Here is a 19682-nt window from a genome sequence, read left to right as displayed (position 1 = left end):
ATTAATGTAAGTGGAGTGTGATGGAATGGGAGACGGAATGAAAGGCTGCACTCAGGGGCAGGCTCTTGCTCTCAACCTGTCGGCACTTTTCCTTTCTGCAGTGTGATAATAAACAGGATTTTTGGAGGACCTGCACATGGCTTCCCAGAGGTTTGAGTCTGCTTTAGAAGGCAAAAGGATGGCTTCCAAGAAGAAAGGCAGCTTTGCTCAGAGTGAAGTGAGCAGAATCACTGAGAAAAAAGCTTTACATAATATAATAAAAAATAAAAATAAAAAAGCTCCTCAGCACTCATTAATAGCCACAGCTTCACTGCTTTTTGATAAACTGTATCTGCTAGCAATCTACTTCAATACATACACTTACTGTACAGAATTAGGATGAAAGTCACATAAATCTGGGAAATTAGTAATAATCTTTTAACATTTTAAAGACTGAAAGTCACCTGGAGAAAGAGAAATGCAGCTAGGGTAGTATTTTACCGGGAAAGAGCAAGTTTGATGCCTCTCCATTAAAGTCAATAGAAAAGGTTTTGACCACATCTAAAACAGATCACTTCGTCATATAGTCAGATAAGCTTTTGTCTGTTTGGATTTTTTTAATATCTTCTGCATGTTAACCCATTACACATTAATTACATAGTTCAAGAACCAATTCAAACAGCATTCGCTCCAGGCTATCTCAATTGAAAGCTGATTGTGCTTGGCAGTGGGACATTTGATGATTCACCTCAGACAGAGAGCTGCCCTTTTACATGTTGAAATGTAGTCAGTTCCTTTGAACAGTACAGGTTCTAAATGTTGAAAGATATCTTAGCTGACTAAAAAGGTAGAAAAAGAAAGAAAGGCTTGTTAATCCCAACATACTGTCTTTCTGACTTAGGAATATTTTCAGGTACCTGCACCTGTTATAATTTAGAATCTTCCAACTTTAAAGCTGGTTGGAACTGAAGAAAGCTGAACAGAAAAAAACTTAAATGAAATATTCCTCTGAAATGTGTGCATTCATCAAAATCCAGACGTTATGGAGGACTGTGTCAATTTTGACAATATTCCAATGGAAACCAGGAACCATTGTAATCTATGGTCTGAAAAGAAGCCAGAATTCCAAATTTTTGGTACCCAAGCTTTTGGACTTGTTCACCTCACCATGTGAGTTCACAGAAATCCACTACTCTTAGAGCTGCAGTTCCCTAGAGAACAGGGAAACTCTAAACCCATCTCAAGGGGAATTTAAACAAATATTGTTTTGTTTCAAAGTATAATAACAGCTATAGTGGGTCACCCAGAAATCCATCTATCTTGATTTCCTGCTTCTGACCAGAAGATGATTCTTGGGGGAAAACATAACAGAGTGTGCATAGGGTTACTCTTCCCCTGATATAACCTTCAATGTCAGCATTCAGAGCTGGAGGATGCACCTGGATCATCATGCTTGATAACTAAATGGAAAAATATCTGACTTCAAAATCTTAACATCGTCTGTGAAAAGGAGTTGGCATCCTTTCAACACTACACAGGCTTAATTCAGTGCTGTTAGAATATGTCTTCTTTAGCCAAATATTATTTACTTCATACCTGCTTTTTCCATAAGTCAACAACTTTATGCAGAAGATCATCGTCTTCTCTTGGTCCCGGATTGGTGATCAAAAAATCTATATCATGTCCAATCTTCTTACCCCTGCAAGTAATAAATAACAAGAAGACTAAAAGAGTTAAGTTCCTGATGAATTTTACACTACTTTCAAAGAGCATATTTTTTGCTGCATTATAAAAAGAGTTTGCAGGATAAAGTGATAGCAATGTTTCTTGAAACATAATCAAAATGGAATCTATTTCTTTTATCAGGTCTTTCAGTGTTCTTTGTTAAGCAATAATTTAAAGTTTTTGATGCATTTTCTCTGTTATTCAGCTAAATAGTGCAGATCCATTTGGTGATGTTAAATCTCTCTCTTTCTTCCCCTTAAGTCCCAGAAAAGAAGTTTCAGTCATTTCTGGAAAAAAAATCATAATCAAAATACCGTAGTACATATTATGAATCCATTGCAGATAAACTTGCCAGTCTAACTATGCAGGCTTAAACATTATTCTTTAGCTTTTGATGAACATTTTAATGAACAAAAGTGTGATTATGGACTATTTTATTATTCCTTTTTATGGCAGACATAAAATGTCTGAATATTTTACATTTCTTTTCTTTTAAAATGTGTTTTTTTGCAGAGATTGAACTTGAAGGTTTTTGAGAACAGTTCAGCCTTAATGTGACTAGAGCTTGTTTATTACACTCACTAAGGATTTCACAATTAAACCCCTATGCACAAAATTTAATTGTAAACGTTCTTAAAGAAAAATGATGTCATAACCTCTTGTTTTTGTTCATTTAAATCTAAGCATTCAGCTTGCCTTTCATTCACTTACCAAATGTGTTAAACCTAAATCAGATTAAGATATAGCTATCATTAGAATAAATGGGCAAAAGCAAGCTATCTGGAATGTTACTCTTTTGAATTATAAAATGTTTGAGGCCATATAAGTATTTATCTTAGTGTGCAACTCATGTGAGGTTTGCAGAACCCATACAAGGTTTTCATTTTGGTCTAAGTACTGCCACAGGGACTGCATACACATCTCTTCCTTGGCTGTAATGAGGCCAGCCTATGTCTGGGCAGCCTGAGGGGAAAGGAGTAGAGGAGATATTTCTGCAGCAGATCCAATGCTCCCTGCCCAAACTTTGTGCATGTGGTATGCAGCACCTGGAGTAAACATCTAAGATCTGGAGTAGCAGCACCTGGGTGTAGCACATCTTCAAATCCTTCTTCTGTGTTGGTGGGAAAAGTCTAATCGCCCTGCAAATCTTTCACAGAAACCCTCATATCCCCATACAGGGCACGTGCATTGTCCTCTCAGCACACTAGCAGTCATGCTATATAAGTCACACAGGACACAGCACAGCTACCCTTGTGATGGTTACGAGGGTATGTGGTGTTATAGCTCAGGTGTGTTTCAGTTCAAAACTGTGTCCAGTCTTCAGAGAACTTGGGAATTGTTAAACAAGAAGTTAAAATTGGAATTGTCCCAAACAAAGGATTTGCATTTTTTTGGATTTAATGAAATATTTCATTCTCTTATAATAGTGAATCTGATTTCTCAAACCTGGAAATTTGTACGAAAAGATCTGACTGGCAGATATGTCAACTGCCAGTTGTGTGATAGAAAATCATCTAACTGATGGATAGTGGAAGAGAGTTAGCAGCAAGATATAAGGAAATGAAAACCAAGGTTTTACATTTGACAAGCAGTCTAACTTAGTATAATGCAACTATTGTGCCATGTCTGCAGCAAAGTCAAAACTGCTTAAACAGGTGGAAATGATTTCAAAAGAAGTTTCAAACAAAGCAACAGTCTAGGCTTAGAATCTGAATAGCAATTCAAACTTAAGAAGTTAAAAAACATTTGGCATTCCACATAACACTTTTTAACTTATTTTGTAAGATGACATTCATTATCTTTTAAATTACCATAATAATGCAAAGCCCTTGCATAGCACTTTTTACTTACAAGTCTCAAAATATTTTTTCAAAGGGAAGGAATTTACTATTCCTACCTAAGAGATGCAGAAGATGGCATAAGGAAACTTGTCTAAAATTATAAAAAAATTAAGCAGAGGAAGAACTTGGAAGTTGATGGAATCAGGAGTCGATTCCCGATTCTTACTCCAGTACTCAACACATGCACATTTAAATTAACCCTATCAACAACCTCCTGCCTCAGTCCTACCATAAAATCTCATGAAATCCAGGGATTTTCACTGGCTGTCTGTTTCCTGAGAGAGAGTATTTACTGAAATGCTGTTTATATGTGAAGTTAGAGTGCTTGGATCTGATATAAAAGCACAAAAAATAAAATTATACTTATCATCAGAGTTATGTTTCAACTTCTCTTTGAGCTAATTCTCACTGGATTGAATTGTCTGAATTTGTTAGGAGGTTACTGGAACATTTAGTCCAATTTCCACTAGCACTACTTACCAAATAATTTCTAGATAAATTTATTGCCTCTCTCAAATGAGGAAAATAATCTAGTAAACTCAAAAGCTATATAATATATAGCTCTCACAGCTTGCAAATCATGCAAAAAGATAGATGAAAGTGCCCATGTTGGTTTGAATACTCATTCTGTTGAAGTTAATGGGAATGTGGCCATTTATTTCATCAGGGTAGGGTTTTTCTTCACAGAACATACATATATATATTGCTACACACACGCACACACACATATATGTGTGTATATGTGTGTATATGTCTGTGTGTGTATATATATTTGTGTATATATATATATATCATATGTATATAAAAGCATACAACCATGGATATTCAGAAACTCACAGGAAGGACACATCGGATCTGACAGTGCCAAGGCGCTCTGTCTCCAGTTCAGGAATTACTTCAGCATATGTTTAACTATATGCAGATCAGCAGTTTATTGGAAAATCAAAAACTAACTGTATACACTGCATCACACCCTTTCTTCCCAGCTCTACAAATCTTGCATTTTATACTGCAGGGTGGCATGAATCCACCCAGGGTAGTGATACTAGCATGCAAATGGATGGTGGGAGATGTAGGGATGTGATTCTGGCATGCCACTGCTCAAGTCTGCTAATCACAAGGCTTTTATATAAAAGTTGAATACTATTGTAAAAATAGAAACAGCTGCAATGACATTTTAGGAAAAGAATTATATACGCCCTCTTAACGCGTATGAAACTAGCTCAGAGCTTGTCTATTTTCTAGGCCTTCTAGGAGATGACAGTGACACTCAGTCGAGTGTCCAGATTCCAGCTGGGCACAAACGGGATCTGGGAAATGATCTGCTTGTGCCAGGAAGTGTTGGGCTGTAAAGAAGCAAAAGCCTGTGTGCCCCTAGGTGCGGTGCAATCAGGGACATGACCAGGGAGTTTAGGCTTCTGAGGCTAAGAACAGGAGGGGCATGGATTCAAATTTTGGATTTGCTGTTCAGATCCATTTACATCTTCTTTTACTTTCCTTTAAATCTAATCTGAAGTGCTTGTTGAGCTGGAGCTAAAAGAAAACCAGCACCTTGCAGAACTGAATTTGCAGCTTAGGTTTTGTCCTAATAATCTATTCAGGCCTGAAGACTATAAAAGACAGAACATTGCTAATTAACTGTGTTGAATTCTTGGCAGATTGAACTTGTGTAAAGCTGATAAGTGTCTCTGAGTAGTCAATTAATTAACTCTAAAGTTGTTGGAGTTTTCTTTTTCACTTTTATTGTTTTAATATAAAATCTAGATTCTAAGTCATTAAACATCACTATCATTATGACTGAGACTTAAATATATGGATCAAAAGACTGTAAAGGAAATCACACTGATTACCTTATAAGGGCAACATATGCAAAATTAGATATTGTGCCATGCCAAGTATATTTTGAAGCCTCAGGATTTGCTTTAATGACTAATGCATAGCAACACCCGTTCTGATAAATTGAATTTAGTTGAGGAAAGATGGAGTGACATTTCTCTACCACTTACAAAGATTCAGTAATGGAGTAGCTTGAACTACCTTTTTTGCAGAGGTGAGTTATGCGTTAAAAGCCTGAAAACTATTTAGCAATCTTTGTGCTTATACAGAGTTCAAGTGGATATGGAAGAAGATACTGTATTTCCATGTGTGTGCTTGCATTAGGTAAAACTGTAAGCTTTCTTTAACCTTCTAGCCCCTTGAAGCATGTGAAATGCAAAATGAACAGCAACAGCCTATGATTATAAGAATAACTGCATCTCATGCCCAGGCATATGGCAAGAAAATATAAACATCAAAGTAAAATCACAGACAGCGCAATACTTTTGGATAGATCTGTCATAACACTGATTACCTTTACTATTGATATTGCATTGTGCATAGAAATATTGCTCAGTTCTCAGTGTTGCCAAAGTGTGTTGGGCTCTGCCTGCAAACCAAGGAAAAGAAGTTTCTTTGAATCATTGCAGTCTGAGTCTCAGATTTGTCCACCAGCACCATCTCAGTCAGCTCCCTTCAGTTGTGAGGGCCCTTCTCCAAGGGCAGCCCCCTTCTTCAGCTATGCTCTGATAGTATCCAGGTCTGTCATTACTCACTCAGTATTTTCACACAGCCCTGTATTTTCCAGCTAACTTTGCAATACTACACTTTTTCCTTACTGACATCCTCTGTCTCCACTTTTCTTTTAAGTCTTTACGATTTTGGCCTAGAATATGATTCCTCCCTTTTTTTCACAATACTTTCCTGAATAATCACTTATTTTTGAAATATTTTATGCTGTACTGCTGTGACAGTCTCATCCTGTCTGTCTCCTTGGAATTCAGAGACTGGGCAATGATGAAGAGGAATAGTCAGATCTGGGTGCTTTTTTGTTGCCCTGGAATTCTTTCCTAGCTTAATTTTGTTGTCTCTGTAGTGTTAGATTTTTCTTCTTAGGTACACTCTCTTGTTCTTTCTCCCCGACAACTCTTCAAAATGTACCTCTTAGTTTTCATGTTCCTAGAAGCCAGAAATATTCTGGTAGACATAAAATTTTTCTCTTGTTTGACAATTAAACTGTTGCAATGCTGTGGAATAAACCAGAATGAGTAGCATAAATCTTCTTCTAGCCTTGGAGAAAAGTCTTCAATGCAATCCTTCAAAACACTTATGTGATTAATGTAATGGATCTACCCAGTATTAGATGATCATAACAATCCTTTCTGGCTTTAAAACCTTGAATACTGTATTAGATAGGTCTTTGGTTTATTTAGGTTATTTGGTAATGGAGCACGGTGGTTTTTTTTCCTTTCAGGCTACATTTTAGATGTTTTCAGAAGCTCACATGTTACACAAAGGGGGATTATTACAGTTTTTACAAGTCCTTCTCAAGCAAGACTGACTTTACTTGTGTGTGAAGACAGTTGAATGATTCATCTCAGCTCTATCCTTGTCTGCTAAATAACAAGTGATTTGTCTAACTTCCGATTAGACATGCAAATTGAACCTTGCTCTGTTGGCTAGAATTTTTTACCAGGAATCCAATTTAGTATCAGACTTTCCATGGCAGCTGGAATACCTGCCATAGTCCGTAATGTAATCAGCTCTCAAAAGCATCTTTTGAGAGTACTTGAACACTCTTGCTGCGGAAGAAAGCACTTAATATTTAAAAGAAAAGAAAGGTTTTCCAAAAACTGCTCAGAAAGATCATCAGAAATAACTTTGACCCACTGGCTTGCATTCTCAGAGCTTGGACTAAAGAGAAGACAACCAACTTTTGTTTCTGTTTCTCAGAAAAACAGATGGAAAACTTCCATTTTAAAAAATGTTCATTTTGGAACAGTCACATCATAGCCAAGTCTCTGTTTATTAAGTGTTGAATGAGGTTCAGGCGGGCCAAGTCCTTCATGCTTACACACATCTACTGAACTTTACACATGAGAACACTTCCACTGATACCAAAGAAACTAGTCACATGCATGAAGTCACAGAATCACAGAATCACAGAATCGCTGAGGTTGGAAGGGACCTCTGGAGATCATCTAGTCCAACCCCCCTGCTCAAGCAGGGTCACCTAGAGCACATTGCACAGGATTGCATCCAGGCGCGTTTTGAATATCTCCAGAGAAGGAGACTCCACCACCTCTCGGGGCAACCTGTTCCAGTGCTCTGTCACCCTCACAGTGAAAAAGTTTTTCCTCATGTTGAGATGAAAGTGTCTGTGTTTCAGTTTGTGCCCGTTGCCTCGCGTCCTGTCGCTGGGCACCACTGAAAAGAGTCTGGTCCCATCCTCTCGACACCCTCCCTTCAGATACTTGTACACATTGATAAGATCTCCTCTCAGCCTTCTAAGTCAAGCACATAGGTAAAATCCTGGAGGACTAACAACAACTAGCAGTTGCTTATTTTTAATATCTGATGAATTACATAAAATAATAAAGAAACAAGCTCATCTAAGGTTCATGGAATGAAGCAAATTAATTACATATAATTAATTACATAACAGACCATGAATCTTCAAATGATATACTCATTCATTTGACTGCCACAAAATATAACATACTAAAGTGAGGACAAATACTGGAGAATACAAACAGATTTTGCACAGACATTTCAGGCTTCTTGCTTTTTGATTGAACATTTTACTCTTGCTAAAACTGTGGGAAAATATTGATTGTGGAGGAAGGCATACGAACTCTTAAAGATTGGATATTGGCTAATGTTCTGAGTTAATCTGTTTGATGAAACTGGACTGTATTTACTAAAACAGTACATTTACACTAATATTAATATCCAGATTTAGCAGATTCAAATGGTATTAAAAATGTTAATGGGTGTTTAACTCATATCATTTGCAGCCTTTACACTGAGTAAGCAAAAAATAAGCCTCAGCTGTGGAATAGCTGTTAGAGAATGATTGCTATCAGGAAAGACAGCGAAAAAAATCAGGCTATCAGGAATTGCTATGCAACCAATATTCACCGTAAAATGGTAAGATTTTTAAACTCTCCCTTTCTCCACTATTTTATTATTTAATCACATTTTGATACAGAAAGCTAGGATAACCAGTTAAAGAATCCCAGACCAGAACTACATGGAGCAGGGATTTAGATAGCATATGGAGAGTGTGAACAAAATATCACAGGATATAATTCTCCCTCCCTTCCTAAGAGCTTAGATTAAACGGAATCCAGATGAAAGTTGTTTGTAGATCAAGCTGGACACTAGCTAAAATGCCAAAAGCCAATGTAAAAAAAAATGACAAGTCCTTTATTTGTGGAAAGAAATACAGGAATTCGTTATAAGTTAAATTAAGTGCCATCTTCCAAGCATTCTTCTTTTGGGTAATGCAGGGAGGACAGCTTCTAGACAGACATCCCCAAGTGATCTGAAAACATGTGAGGCCATTTGAATATTGCCTTGAATATAGATGAGCCGTATGCATAAACATCTAGGAAGACCAAATGCAATTGCTAAAGTGATGATTGTGTGGCAATGGAAAAGGGATTAAATGTTGCAGAACATTACACATAGCTGAAGGAATGGACAAATTGAGATACAGCACAATGAACTTTTTTTTTAAACAGCAGAGAGAAAGCTTAGATAAGCAGGACGATCATTCTTTTTAGATACAGCAAACAAATAATTTATAGGTACTATAAAATGCATGTTCCTGAAGGAAAATTCTAGTAGCCTCAGTGTACATACATAGTCAAACATAACTACACCTATAATCAAACGTGCACACAAACACATATATAGTTCTAAGATTTCTTTCCGACTATTCTGATACCCTACTGATGCCACATTTTTACTCTAGGGAGGTATGCTCTGTCTGGATCTGATCTAGCTCCCAATGTAAAACTGTTATTTGACATGAGCCTAGTTGGGCCAAACAGAAATAGCATGGGAATTCTGGCCTGAATATCTGCAGTCCTGATTAAGATGCTTCTACTACCTGTCTCCCACCATTATGTGCTTCTCAGAGGAAGAGGGATATAAAATTTTGTCCTAAGTTCCAGGTAATTGGCATGCTTGTGGATTTGCTTAATAAGCAGCCCTTGGTGAGACCTTGAACTAAAGATGAACAATTTCTTATATCCAGATACGAAAATAATTCTGAGTTACTATCACTCAAACTATAAAGTCCTACAGTTTTTGATAAACTCCAAAGAGGAAAGATGTTTAAACTGGAAGTACTGGCATATAACAGTGCTAGAGCTTTCACATAAAAGGTAAAATCCTGGACTGTTTAACATCCAGAAGAAAAAAAACCCATCAACTGCAAGGTGATCAGAGATTTCATCCACGAATTCCTGTTGGTTGTAATACTACAAATTCCCTAAAATTTCTTGAATAACTATGCTAAGGTTTCATATTCAGGTAAAAGTTACTAGCAGTTTAAAAGAACACAAATGCAAAGCAGACCAATAAGTGAAACTGCCAGAAAATTTTGCCTGAGTGAATTTACTGGATTCAGAATATAAGCAGAAATTAATTATTTCAGCACACTTTCTTCTATGATTTTTTTCAGGTCTGAAAACAGGACCTAGAGTAGGTGGCTTTAGTGACTCAAAAGCACACTCTCATTTCCTAGGGACAGCAAGGTACAGTACTCCTTACTGACAGCAAGGAACAAGGCACTTTCCAAAGAAATCAACAGAACCAGATCTGTAAAGGGTTTCTGTGACGGAGATGATATGCTGAGGGATTCTGTCGAATGAAAGGAATAAGAATGTTTCTCAGCATTTACAACAATGAGAACTGGGTAATGTATATAAAAACAGAACTTGGAAAATTATCTTGTAAGTGACAAAAAGAGTCCTCCAAATTACAATAAAATACTAAAACATTTATTTGAGGTCATTTCCTCAAAACCTCTCAACTATATAATCTGATCAATACTGTAAAGAATACTAACAGCCTAAGAGGCAGCATAAATACTATACCAGTCCATCGCTATCATAAGTTACCAGCTAAACCCCAGATATCACACAAGCTTTTCTTCAAATCACTTTCAGCTTTAGCTCGGCAGTTGTCCTTAATGTTCAAGTCAGCTCCCCATTTCCAAAACGACATTTAGATTCAACAGTGTCAATCCAATGTTGGTTCACATACATACAGAGTAAGTGGTGAGAAAATAAAGGCGTGCTGAACTGCAAAAGCGGCTCAAAGTTAACTGTCCAAAAAACACTGACACAGAGAAAACAGAGATAGCAGAATGCAGAAGGTAACTGTTCTCAAGTCTGACTTACACTGCTCACTTTCTGTTTCCTTCATCAACACAGAGATCGTGAAAGAGGGAGTGTCAGCTAGAATAAACTAGGGGCACTTGAAGATATGAAACTACCACTAACTTCACCTGCTCTCTATAAAGATCTCATGATCTTTATACCTCCATCCTAAACATGACAAAGACACAACATTGATGAGGACACCTTTTCTCTTCGTGCTTTATCGAAAACTGTAGGACTTTATAGTTTGAGTGATAGAGACTCAGAGGCAAGATTTTGTTTTATAATTCATCAAATTGTATAGTCAGAAGGCCTCATTTATACTATTTATTATGGCAAAGATATAGTAAACTTTTCAAGTTTTGTAATTCCCGGAATCATAAATTGAGCTAATTCCAGAACTATAACTCAGCGAAGCCTTCCTTTGCAGGATTAGGATGGTAAATAGGAAGACAGAGCTGTACAGACTGACAGCTAATTCAATGCAATGGATAATTACAGTTATCCATTATGATCCAAGATCATAATTGAGCCCAAGGATATTAAAAATGAATAACTGTGAAGGAACGTATCCACCTGACATTCTGATTACCTAGGGCAGGAGTCATTTGTTATTTTACCATAAGTGGATGAATCCCAATACACTCCCCACATACAGTTCGCTGCTTTTCAGGAATAAAGTTCCTGAAGTAATGAGGAAAACAATACTGGAGCATCTGATCAGGGCTCTGTGGAAGAGGAAGGGTATGACAGTATCTGGCTTCCTTGTCTAATTTCTGCTCTCATGCTTTGTTTTGGGGAGTTAGATCCTAGCTGCCTTTGATGGACAGGTTCACAGTGAGTGTCACAGTTCACTTACTTTTCCTTCTAATATGGGATAGATGGTGATGCTGTATAAAATGCCTGTTGAGATGAGAAGTGCTGGTGAGCGGGGAGAGTTATTTGTGCAAACATTTCAAACCAGACTCTGCTTTTAGCATCTGGCATTTCAGTTATCCTACTGGACATGATTTGTACAAGCATGGGACAGTCAATGAAAAATATCTGAGTTTAGTATTTCTGGAAATCTAAATGCAAACTGAGTAAAGTTTTATATTCCATATCAAGGGAAATTCTGGAATTTCTGGCTCTCTTATTCTTTCCTAACTGTACATCATGGGGCTTTTTTTTGGCATAATTAATATTTGTGCAATGGTTTAATAAGATGCTGATTAATGTCTGAAATGGCAATAATCAAATTAAATTAACTGAAATAAATTCTGCCACCAGCAAGGACAATTAAAATTAAAATTGACTTCATGATATATTTAACTGAAAAGATAACATACAGTTATGAGAGATACTCTGACTCATTTGAGGCAATTTGTGGATGAAAAACCATGCTGTTGTAGATTTGTCTGCAGAATTACTTCTTCCACTGATTTAAGAATAAAATAGCTTTAGATTAGATGGTCTATGAAATGAAAACAAAGTAAAACTGAGCCAGTGTTCTCCCGGGCAGCCATAAATTAGGCTTGTATTCTACCAAGGTTTGAGTTGCCAAAGATAGTATATAGCAGCTTCTTTACCCAGGCAAGTTATTCAACAGAAACTCAGCTGAGCTACATAAGTATTTGGCTAAGATTCACAGGTGTCTTCTCTAGAGAGGTGCTTGAAGGTGGAGACTTCATTAAAATCCTACTTTTGTTGCACAGTGGAACACTAATTCTAATTCATCAAAAGCAGAACTCGTTTTCTGTAGCTGTGGAAGCTATTTATTTTATTTTTGAAGTTAATCCAACTCTGTGCTGAAATAGCAATAGAAAAATCCCTTTCCCTTTAGGAGCAGGAACTTTACTTATACAGCATATGGAGCTTATGGGAATATAGCTTCAGTAGTGGATATACAAAACAAGCACTTTTGCATTCTGATTTATTCAGCGGGATAGCAGCACTACGGAGCATCAGTAGCTGCTATCCAAGGAGAATTTTAGGAAAGCACCCAATAGAATACAAAGTAATATCCTATTTGAAAGATTATCTTTCTTTTATCAAGTCAGGATAAAAGTGTCACCTGCTGCAGCAGAAGGGATCACATCTCTGAATATTTATGTGAATTACGCTCTGAGGGCATAAATCACTGAAGTGTGGAGAACCAGTGCGAGACCTGTGCAATACCACCTAAATCTTACTTAAAAGCTAATTTCACCCTCAGTGACTGCATCCCTTCAAAAATGTATAGTAATGCATGCCATTCACCTAGTATCTCATTAAATGCTCTTTCAAAGACCAAGTGTATAGCATGCTATGCTTGACTGTATGTCTGTCTTTTACTTTTATGACCCAAATGAAGCCTAGACACCATTTCTCAGAGAACAGGACACCTGGGTACTCCTCTTCATGTCATGCTGATGTCTTTTTTCAAGTTTTGCTTTAGCAGATATTTGATGTTTCTTTCATACAATGAGAAGAAAAGAGAAATCAGGAAATGGTTATTCACTGAAGAATTTAAATGACTGGCAGCATAGCTAAATTAAAAATAAATTATCCACTAATCTTGTAAAGCTCCATCATATTATCTGCATTAAAAATTATTTAACAGTTTGAAAATATCATAATGCAAAACCTTGAAAAGATTTATTTCCCTATCTTCTGAAAGGAATGAATGCCAAGTCGTTGATTTATGTATTGGCTTCCTTGGACTCCTGGCCAAATGCTTATTTCATAGCATATTCAGGTTAAAATAAATCCATATGAGGATTCTTTCATATATGGATATATAAGAACAATATTATGTTGTGGAGCTTTCTGAAAAATTTAACAAAAGTCAAGATTTGAAGACCTGATCAGAGAAAAATTGACCAGAAAACAGAAAAGTATTCCACAAACACACACATACAGTCTTATTGACTTATTTTTTCTATGCATTATCTTGAGGAGGACCATATATTTCCTCACATGTTGAAATTAACTCCCTTCTGCCTTAACTTCAGAGCTGTTAGAATACAGAAAGTTAAATTAGGAATCTTCTTTCCTCAGCTACTTCATTCAATATACCTTTTTATGAATTGTAGCTCTAAACTGTATTTTGTAATCAAATGCTGTTACCAAAGGCAAAATTAATTTTCCATTTGTATATATGTATGATGTATATATGTGTGTGTGTGTATATAGATAGATCATCAATACACATAAGTAATGAAGGAAGTTTCCTTAGCAAAGGAAACTACTGACTGACCAGGTTGATTTAGTAAAGGAATATAAAATCTGAAATTTATTAAGTTTATTGAAAGTTAATTTTTCTATGAAAACAGCTACTAAAAATAAATTTCAATTAATTTTATTAGACAACTTTAAAATTGTTTATAAAACTAGTCCTTTACCAACTGGGTTTCTACTGAGAGAAAGTAAGATGATGGCCATACAAGAATTTAGACAACCACCTCTTAATTAGAAAGTATGGCTACCTATGTGTATTATCATAGCTGCATTGCCTACATGGCATTATTGTCTTCTAGCTTTCAGGCACATAAACATAGCTGTCATCAATTATACCCTAATGTTGAAGATTTATCCTGCTTCGGCTGGGGCATAATAACACTTTTTACTGCTAACAGCTCTAGACTCTCAAAATTCTATGTTTCAAGTAAACCCACTGTTCTACCATCCAAAACAAAACTATGCGTGAGCTTTGAATCACTGGGAGGGCTGTCTCAATTTCATGTAGATAATGCAACTGTACCTGGAAGCTGTCCATATAATTTCAAGCTTTTAAAGCTTATGAAATGTACTATTCCAATCTGTCACAGTTTTATTTAAAGTCATAAAATACATTGCTGAAGTTTTTCTTTTGCTGTCTTGGCAAATCCTTTAAATTACACTCCATTGCAATCAAGCATTTCAAATGACATCATAGAAACTTCCTGCATACATAAATTTTGCTGAGTGCCAGTCAATGCTGAAGCCAAATCCCTTCAATGCTGTTTGAAAAAGAAATACCCTCCAATGAGTATTGATGTGGCTTTGGGATCTCATGTACTCAGCTGAAATATAAGAGTATGAAGATGATACTTTAGTCTTAAAACATCTATCTAGTTTTGCATGTGCAAACTCTGCTGTCAGCATATTATATATGCTAACATGCAGTAAACTTTCTCACTCTTAAAAAACACTCTGTATGATACTGGTACAGTATATTTGGTTACCAACAATTATAAAATTTTAAACATTCTGAAATCTGCAGGGAAAAAAGAACACATTCCAATATTTAGTAAGTATTGGAGAATCAGCCTTAACTGGAGAAAAGGTACATATTTTTATTAATTATAAGAACAATAATCTCAAACTAAACCTACTCAGACATCTTGAAATCCCTAGTCCCTAATTCAAAGGCCTAACAAAGACATGAGAATTATTCAAAGTGAGAGCCAAGGAGATTCAACAGCCTCTGCTTCTAAAGAATGCAACAAAGAGAGATCAGTGCACTCAAAAATGCCAGATATCTCAGAGATTATGATGAAATTTGTAAAAAGAAAAGAAGATAACCTCTCTCCCACAAGAAATTCATATGAGATAATGAAAAGAGAGGGTTATGGTTTTCAGGATTTGATCTGGTCTTCCTCCAGGAGAACCTCTAATGGTCTGGGATGAACATTTATACTGCCTGATTTCTTTGGAGGTGGCTGGTGATCAGCACTTCTCAGGACAGGCTCCTGCAAAGAGGGAGGGATATGGATCTTTCCAGATCTGGATTAGCCATTATATATAGATCACTTTGAACCAAGGCAAATTGAGGTCCTGCTTCACTTTCTGCTGGTGTTCTGCCAACAAGCGAAGTTTGTCATCATGCCGTATTTAGATGTTGATAATTAAGAGCTTGCTACAGATAATACTTTTACTCCAAATGTCTGAAGCTGGAACTGAACTGTAGAAATACATTGGCATTCTGAGTTTGTGCAGTCAGAAAACTGTCCAGTTTATTGCTTCTTTCTCAGTTTGTACATAATCTACTCAGGTGACACATTTTAAACAGCATTAGTGGTAAAACTGAACCTCAGCTAAGCAGGATATATTTGCTAAAACAATAACCCAGTGATCTCTTCAGCATCATTAATAATGCAGCAGGGAAAACAGAAAGGTCAGCTGCATTCAAATTATTTACTGAAATAAGTAGACAACAGTCTGCATTATTAATTACAAAAGCTGTATATTTCAAAAAATGCTTTTATGAAGCTATTCATTGCACTTATATTTTTTAACCACTGGAAAAAAGATTTTGCAACTAGGGCAGTTTCCATTTACTAGTTTAGATTTTTATTGTCCAAAAGAGAATTGTTTGGTTTGGAATTATATTTCTATTCTACTTACTCAGAATCTCATTAATATATATAAACTAATACTTAGGAGATGATATTTTATTTTGAAAGAAGAAAGGAAAAGATATTTTTCTATACTGACACTATAATAAAATTAACAAATAGCTTAATAGCAACAACATTTGCTGTGCTGAAGCTTTCTGGTGGCAGAGTTAAAATGTGCATTTAATCCCAGCCCATTTTAATTTCCATTAACTCCTTTGAGAGTTGCAAATGGATTATTCCTTTGTCGTATTTACCACAGAAACTTCCATCAAAATGTTCTCTTCCATGCATGTCTACTCTGGCATTTTCAAAAGTCAAAACATTCTCTTTAAACGATTTAAAAGACACTATCAATGTTCATGCAAGGAAGGAAACACACACATTTTCAGAATGTCTGAATGATATTAGACACTTGGCCTGGGTTTCACTTATTTGGCAGTGATGGGACAGTATGTAGAATCAACCTACCATAAAAAGAAAGGTTTTTATTTGCTTCTTGCTCAGCTGTACTGGAAGTTATGTATACATGACAGTTTTTCTATTAAAATTCCTTGAACTGAGAAATAGATTACTCACATTTGCCAAAAAAAGGGAACAAGAAAAAAAAAATCCCAACTTCTAACATAAAATAGGAGTGAGGCTTGTGTTTGAGCTGACGGTGTAGCAGCTGAGGGGAGCAGACAGTTGTTGAGGCATGTGGGTCAGTCACGAAGACATGAGACGCTGAGTTATGAAGTTGACCTTTCCGGCATTTTGTGGCAAAATGGAGTTCCTGTGTATAATTCTACTTTAGTTGTAATTACTTTAAGACATTTTGTTCATCTATTCCATCTAATAGAATACGGTATCTGCTAATTTAGAATTTAAACAGTTGTATGGTTGCTCGCATATAGCTGCAGGCTGGTGAGTTTGAGGCTAGCCTTGAGAATTTAAAGTTTTACTTAAGCGCGTCTGAAAAAAATTATGCACAGGTTAAACTCCAAGCGTGTGTACAATCCCTTTAGCTTCAATGACGTTGCTCACTTGCTTGAATTTTTACAGGGAACTGTTAAGCATTATCAGGATTGGGCTCACATTTTCCATAACTATACTTGCATATCCCTACTGCAAGTAAGATCACTGGGAATTTCTCAGAAGGCATAACCTGAAGAAAATGAGATTGCTCCCTTTCCGAGACCTAATTTGGACTGCATAATCTACCAATTTTGTCCAAGAGAAGAACAGTTTACTCTTAAACTATGGGATACATTTAGAAAACTAGACTGCTGCACAGAAAATAGTATTTACTATTAAAGTGAGTATATTTTACTTCAAAATTACTGAGACAGAATGAATATGTCATTTTTGCAGTCAGTTTTCAAATATAAACTTAAATGCAAAACTTGTCAATTTGGTCTACATCATTGTTTTACCAAGACAGCTGTGTTGTGTGAAAACTATCACACTACAAGTCAGCAGTTCTGTGGAGCTGAAATAGTTATACAGCACCTTTTGGGCCAATATAGGTTATTCCATTCGAGAAAATCATTTAAACTATACTGGCAAAGGGATAGTGCGTCTCCACAGAGAAAGGCTGCCAGTGTACACTATGAGTATAAGCATACCAGAGAACCCTTTTAAGTGTAGACAGGCTTGTCATTAAATCTACCTTCCACCCTAAGTAAATCTCTCCATAGAGGTCCACTAGCAGATTGGCTTTGCTGAAATCTTTTCACCCTCCTTTACAAAATTCCCTTGCTCTGCTTCCAGACATGTCCCTCCATCAGTCTAAGGAGCTCATCAAGCAGACTTAGTTGATTTAATCCTGAACTGAAAAGTTCTGGGGTTATTATTAAACAACTTCCTAATCCCAAAGCATGGCAAAAAGATATTCTGTTTGAGAACAATACTTTTGAATGTTCTTTCAGCGCCCTTTTTCCTGATCCAGATATTGCAGAGTTCTTCCCATGCATTTTCGGAGTATCTCTCAGAGCCAGCTGTGCCATTGCTCTGAATACTAAATTCTTAATCTGACTTCTTTCCGAATACAATCTGACTTTTTCAACCTGCATTGTCATGTGAGTTCAAATAATTTCCCCAAAATTCTGAGAGTATTTTAAGGGCTTCTTCACACTCTCATTGTAGTTACATATATATATATATTTTTTAGGTGAAAGGTGAAGATACCTCTCCTGGGTCACCATTTCTTGCCTGTGCAAATTCTCAAACATTCAGATGAGAACACCCATCTATTTGGTCATGATTCAGCTGAAATCAATATCAAGACTCCCACTGACATCAGGTCTTTTAGCTAGAATATAGCAATAGTTTTTTCATGTTTCATTTATGATATTTGAGTGGTGGAGGTATGATCTACATTTACTAAGTCTGGATGTAGTGCTACTAACAGTAATACGAATGCATACTATAATATCAAACATGAGACATTTCATGAGCAGCAGTGTTTAATGAGGATATTATTACTAAAGCAAAAACTAGGTGCAACTAGTGCTTATGAACTAATATGAGTTTACAAACTTGCACGTGAAAAGAGGTAATCCATAAGGTTTCAGTGGTTTGGAGGTTTTCTCCAGGTTAGTCCCTTGGCATATCATGAGACACCTATGATAGCTGATGGTTATAACTGAGTCTATCCTATCAGGCTTTGCTGTTCTCTATTTAGTGCTGGTTTTCGCTTCTTTAAAAAAATTGCTTGAAATGTTTTGCTCCAACTCTCCCACAGAACAGCAATAATCCATGATAAATTCTGCCATCCCCAAGCATTAAAAGCAACTATAAGGATGAATTCTAGCTCTATCTTTTACTTCGGGAGTTTCCTACATGATTTTTTTCCCCCCATGTTATCTGACATATAAAAATTGTCCTTTCTGAATCACATCCTAATAAAACAAAATTCAGGCAGCAGCTACCTCCTCATTATCATCTCCCCACATCACTAGTATGATTATGTCACACAATTAAAATGTTATGGCTACTCTGGCTCACGGGGATCTGCAACACATACCCTCAACCAAACTGCGGTTGCTCTAAGCACAATACAAGGTCACTGGTGCTTGCAACTTTCCTCATGATTATCTGCCAGGAAAACCTTATTCTTTGCTTGTGCTGTCAACCATACTTACAGCAACTAGCTAGCCTATGATAAATGTTGACTTCTGCTAGAGTAAATAGCAGCAACGAGTAAACTCTGCTATTAATATCTTGTTTTCAAGCCAACTTTCTAGGAATGGCAAAAGCAATGCAATGTAATAAATATTATAATTAGAATTGTGGTTTAGTCTTCTGACTCTAAACAACAACCAGTTTGGTGTTTGATCCTGCAAACTCTGAGATCAGTTTCTTCGCCTAAGTAATCCCAGTGAACTGTCTGGTATCGGGGCCTGCAAAATGTCTTTTGCAAACAGTAACTCATAGAAGAATATTATTAAGTTAAATAACTGCTCACTAATAGTAAAACGCTCAAAACAACCTCATTTCTGGAGTAGATGCCCTGAAACACTTAGGACTAACAAACAAAATTATCTTGCTACATGAATAGTAAGAAATATCCCTGAAAACATTTCAGGCATCAAAAGGCTTTCAGACCAAGC

At 36.4% G+C, this 19682-nt stretch overlaps 1 protein-coding gene across 1 annotated transcript in view; it reads right to left on the bottom strand.

Annotated features, from left to right (window-relative positions):
• Nucleotides 1-19682, bottom strand: part of DNTT (DNA nucleotidylexotransferase) — a 96840-nt gene that overhangs the window by 34561 nt on the left and 42597 nt on the right. The window contains exon 8 of the mRNA XM_067299533.1: nt 1576-1678. Coding sequence (XP_067155634.1) covers nt 1576-1678 — 103 coding nt within the window. The remainder of the gene's footprint in view (nt 1-1575; nt 1679-19682) is intronic.

The sequence above is a fragment of the Apteryx mantelli genome, chromosome 7, assembly GCF_036417845.1.
Source record: "Apteryx mantelli isolate bAptMan1 chromosome 7, bAptMan1.hap1, whole genome shotgun sequence".
Classification (NCBI taxonomy): Eukaryota; Metazoa; Chordata; class Aves; order Apterygiformes; family Apterygidae; genus Apteryx; species Apteryx mantelli.
The sequence above is the reverse complement of the archived record's forward strand: the minus strand, read 5'-3'. Positions and strand labels throughout refer to the sequence as shown.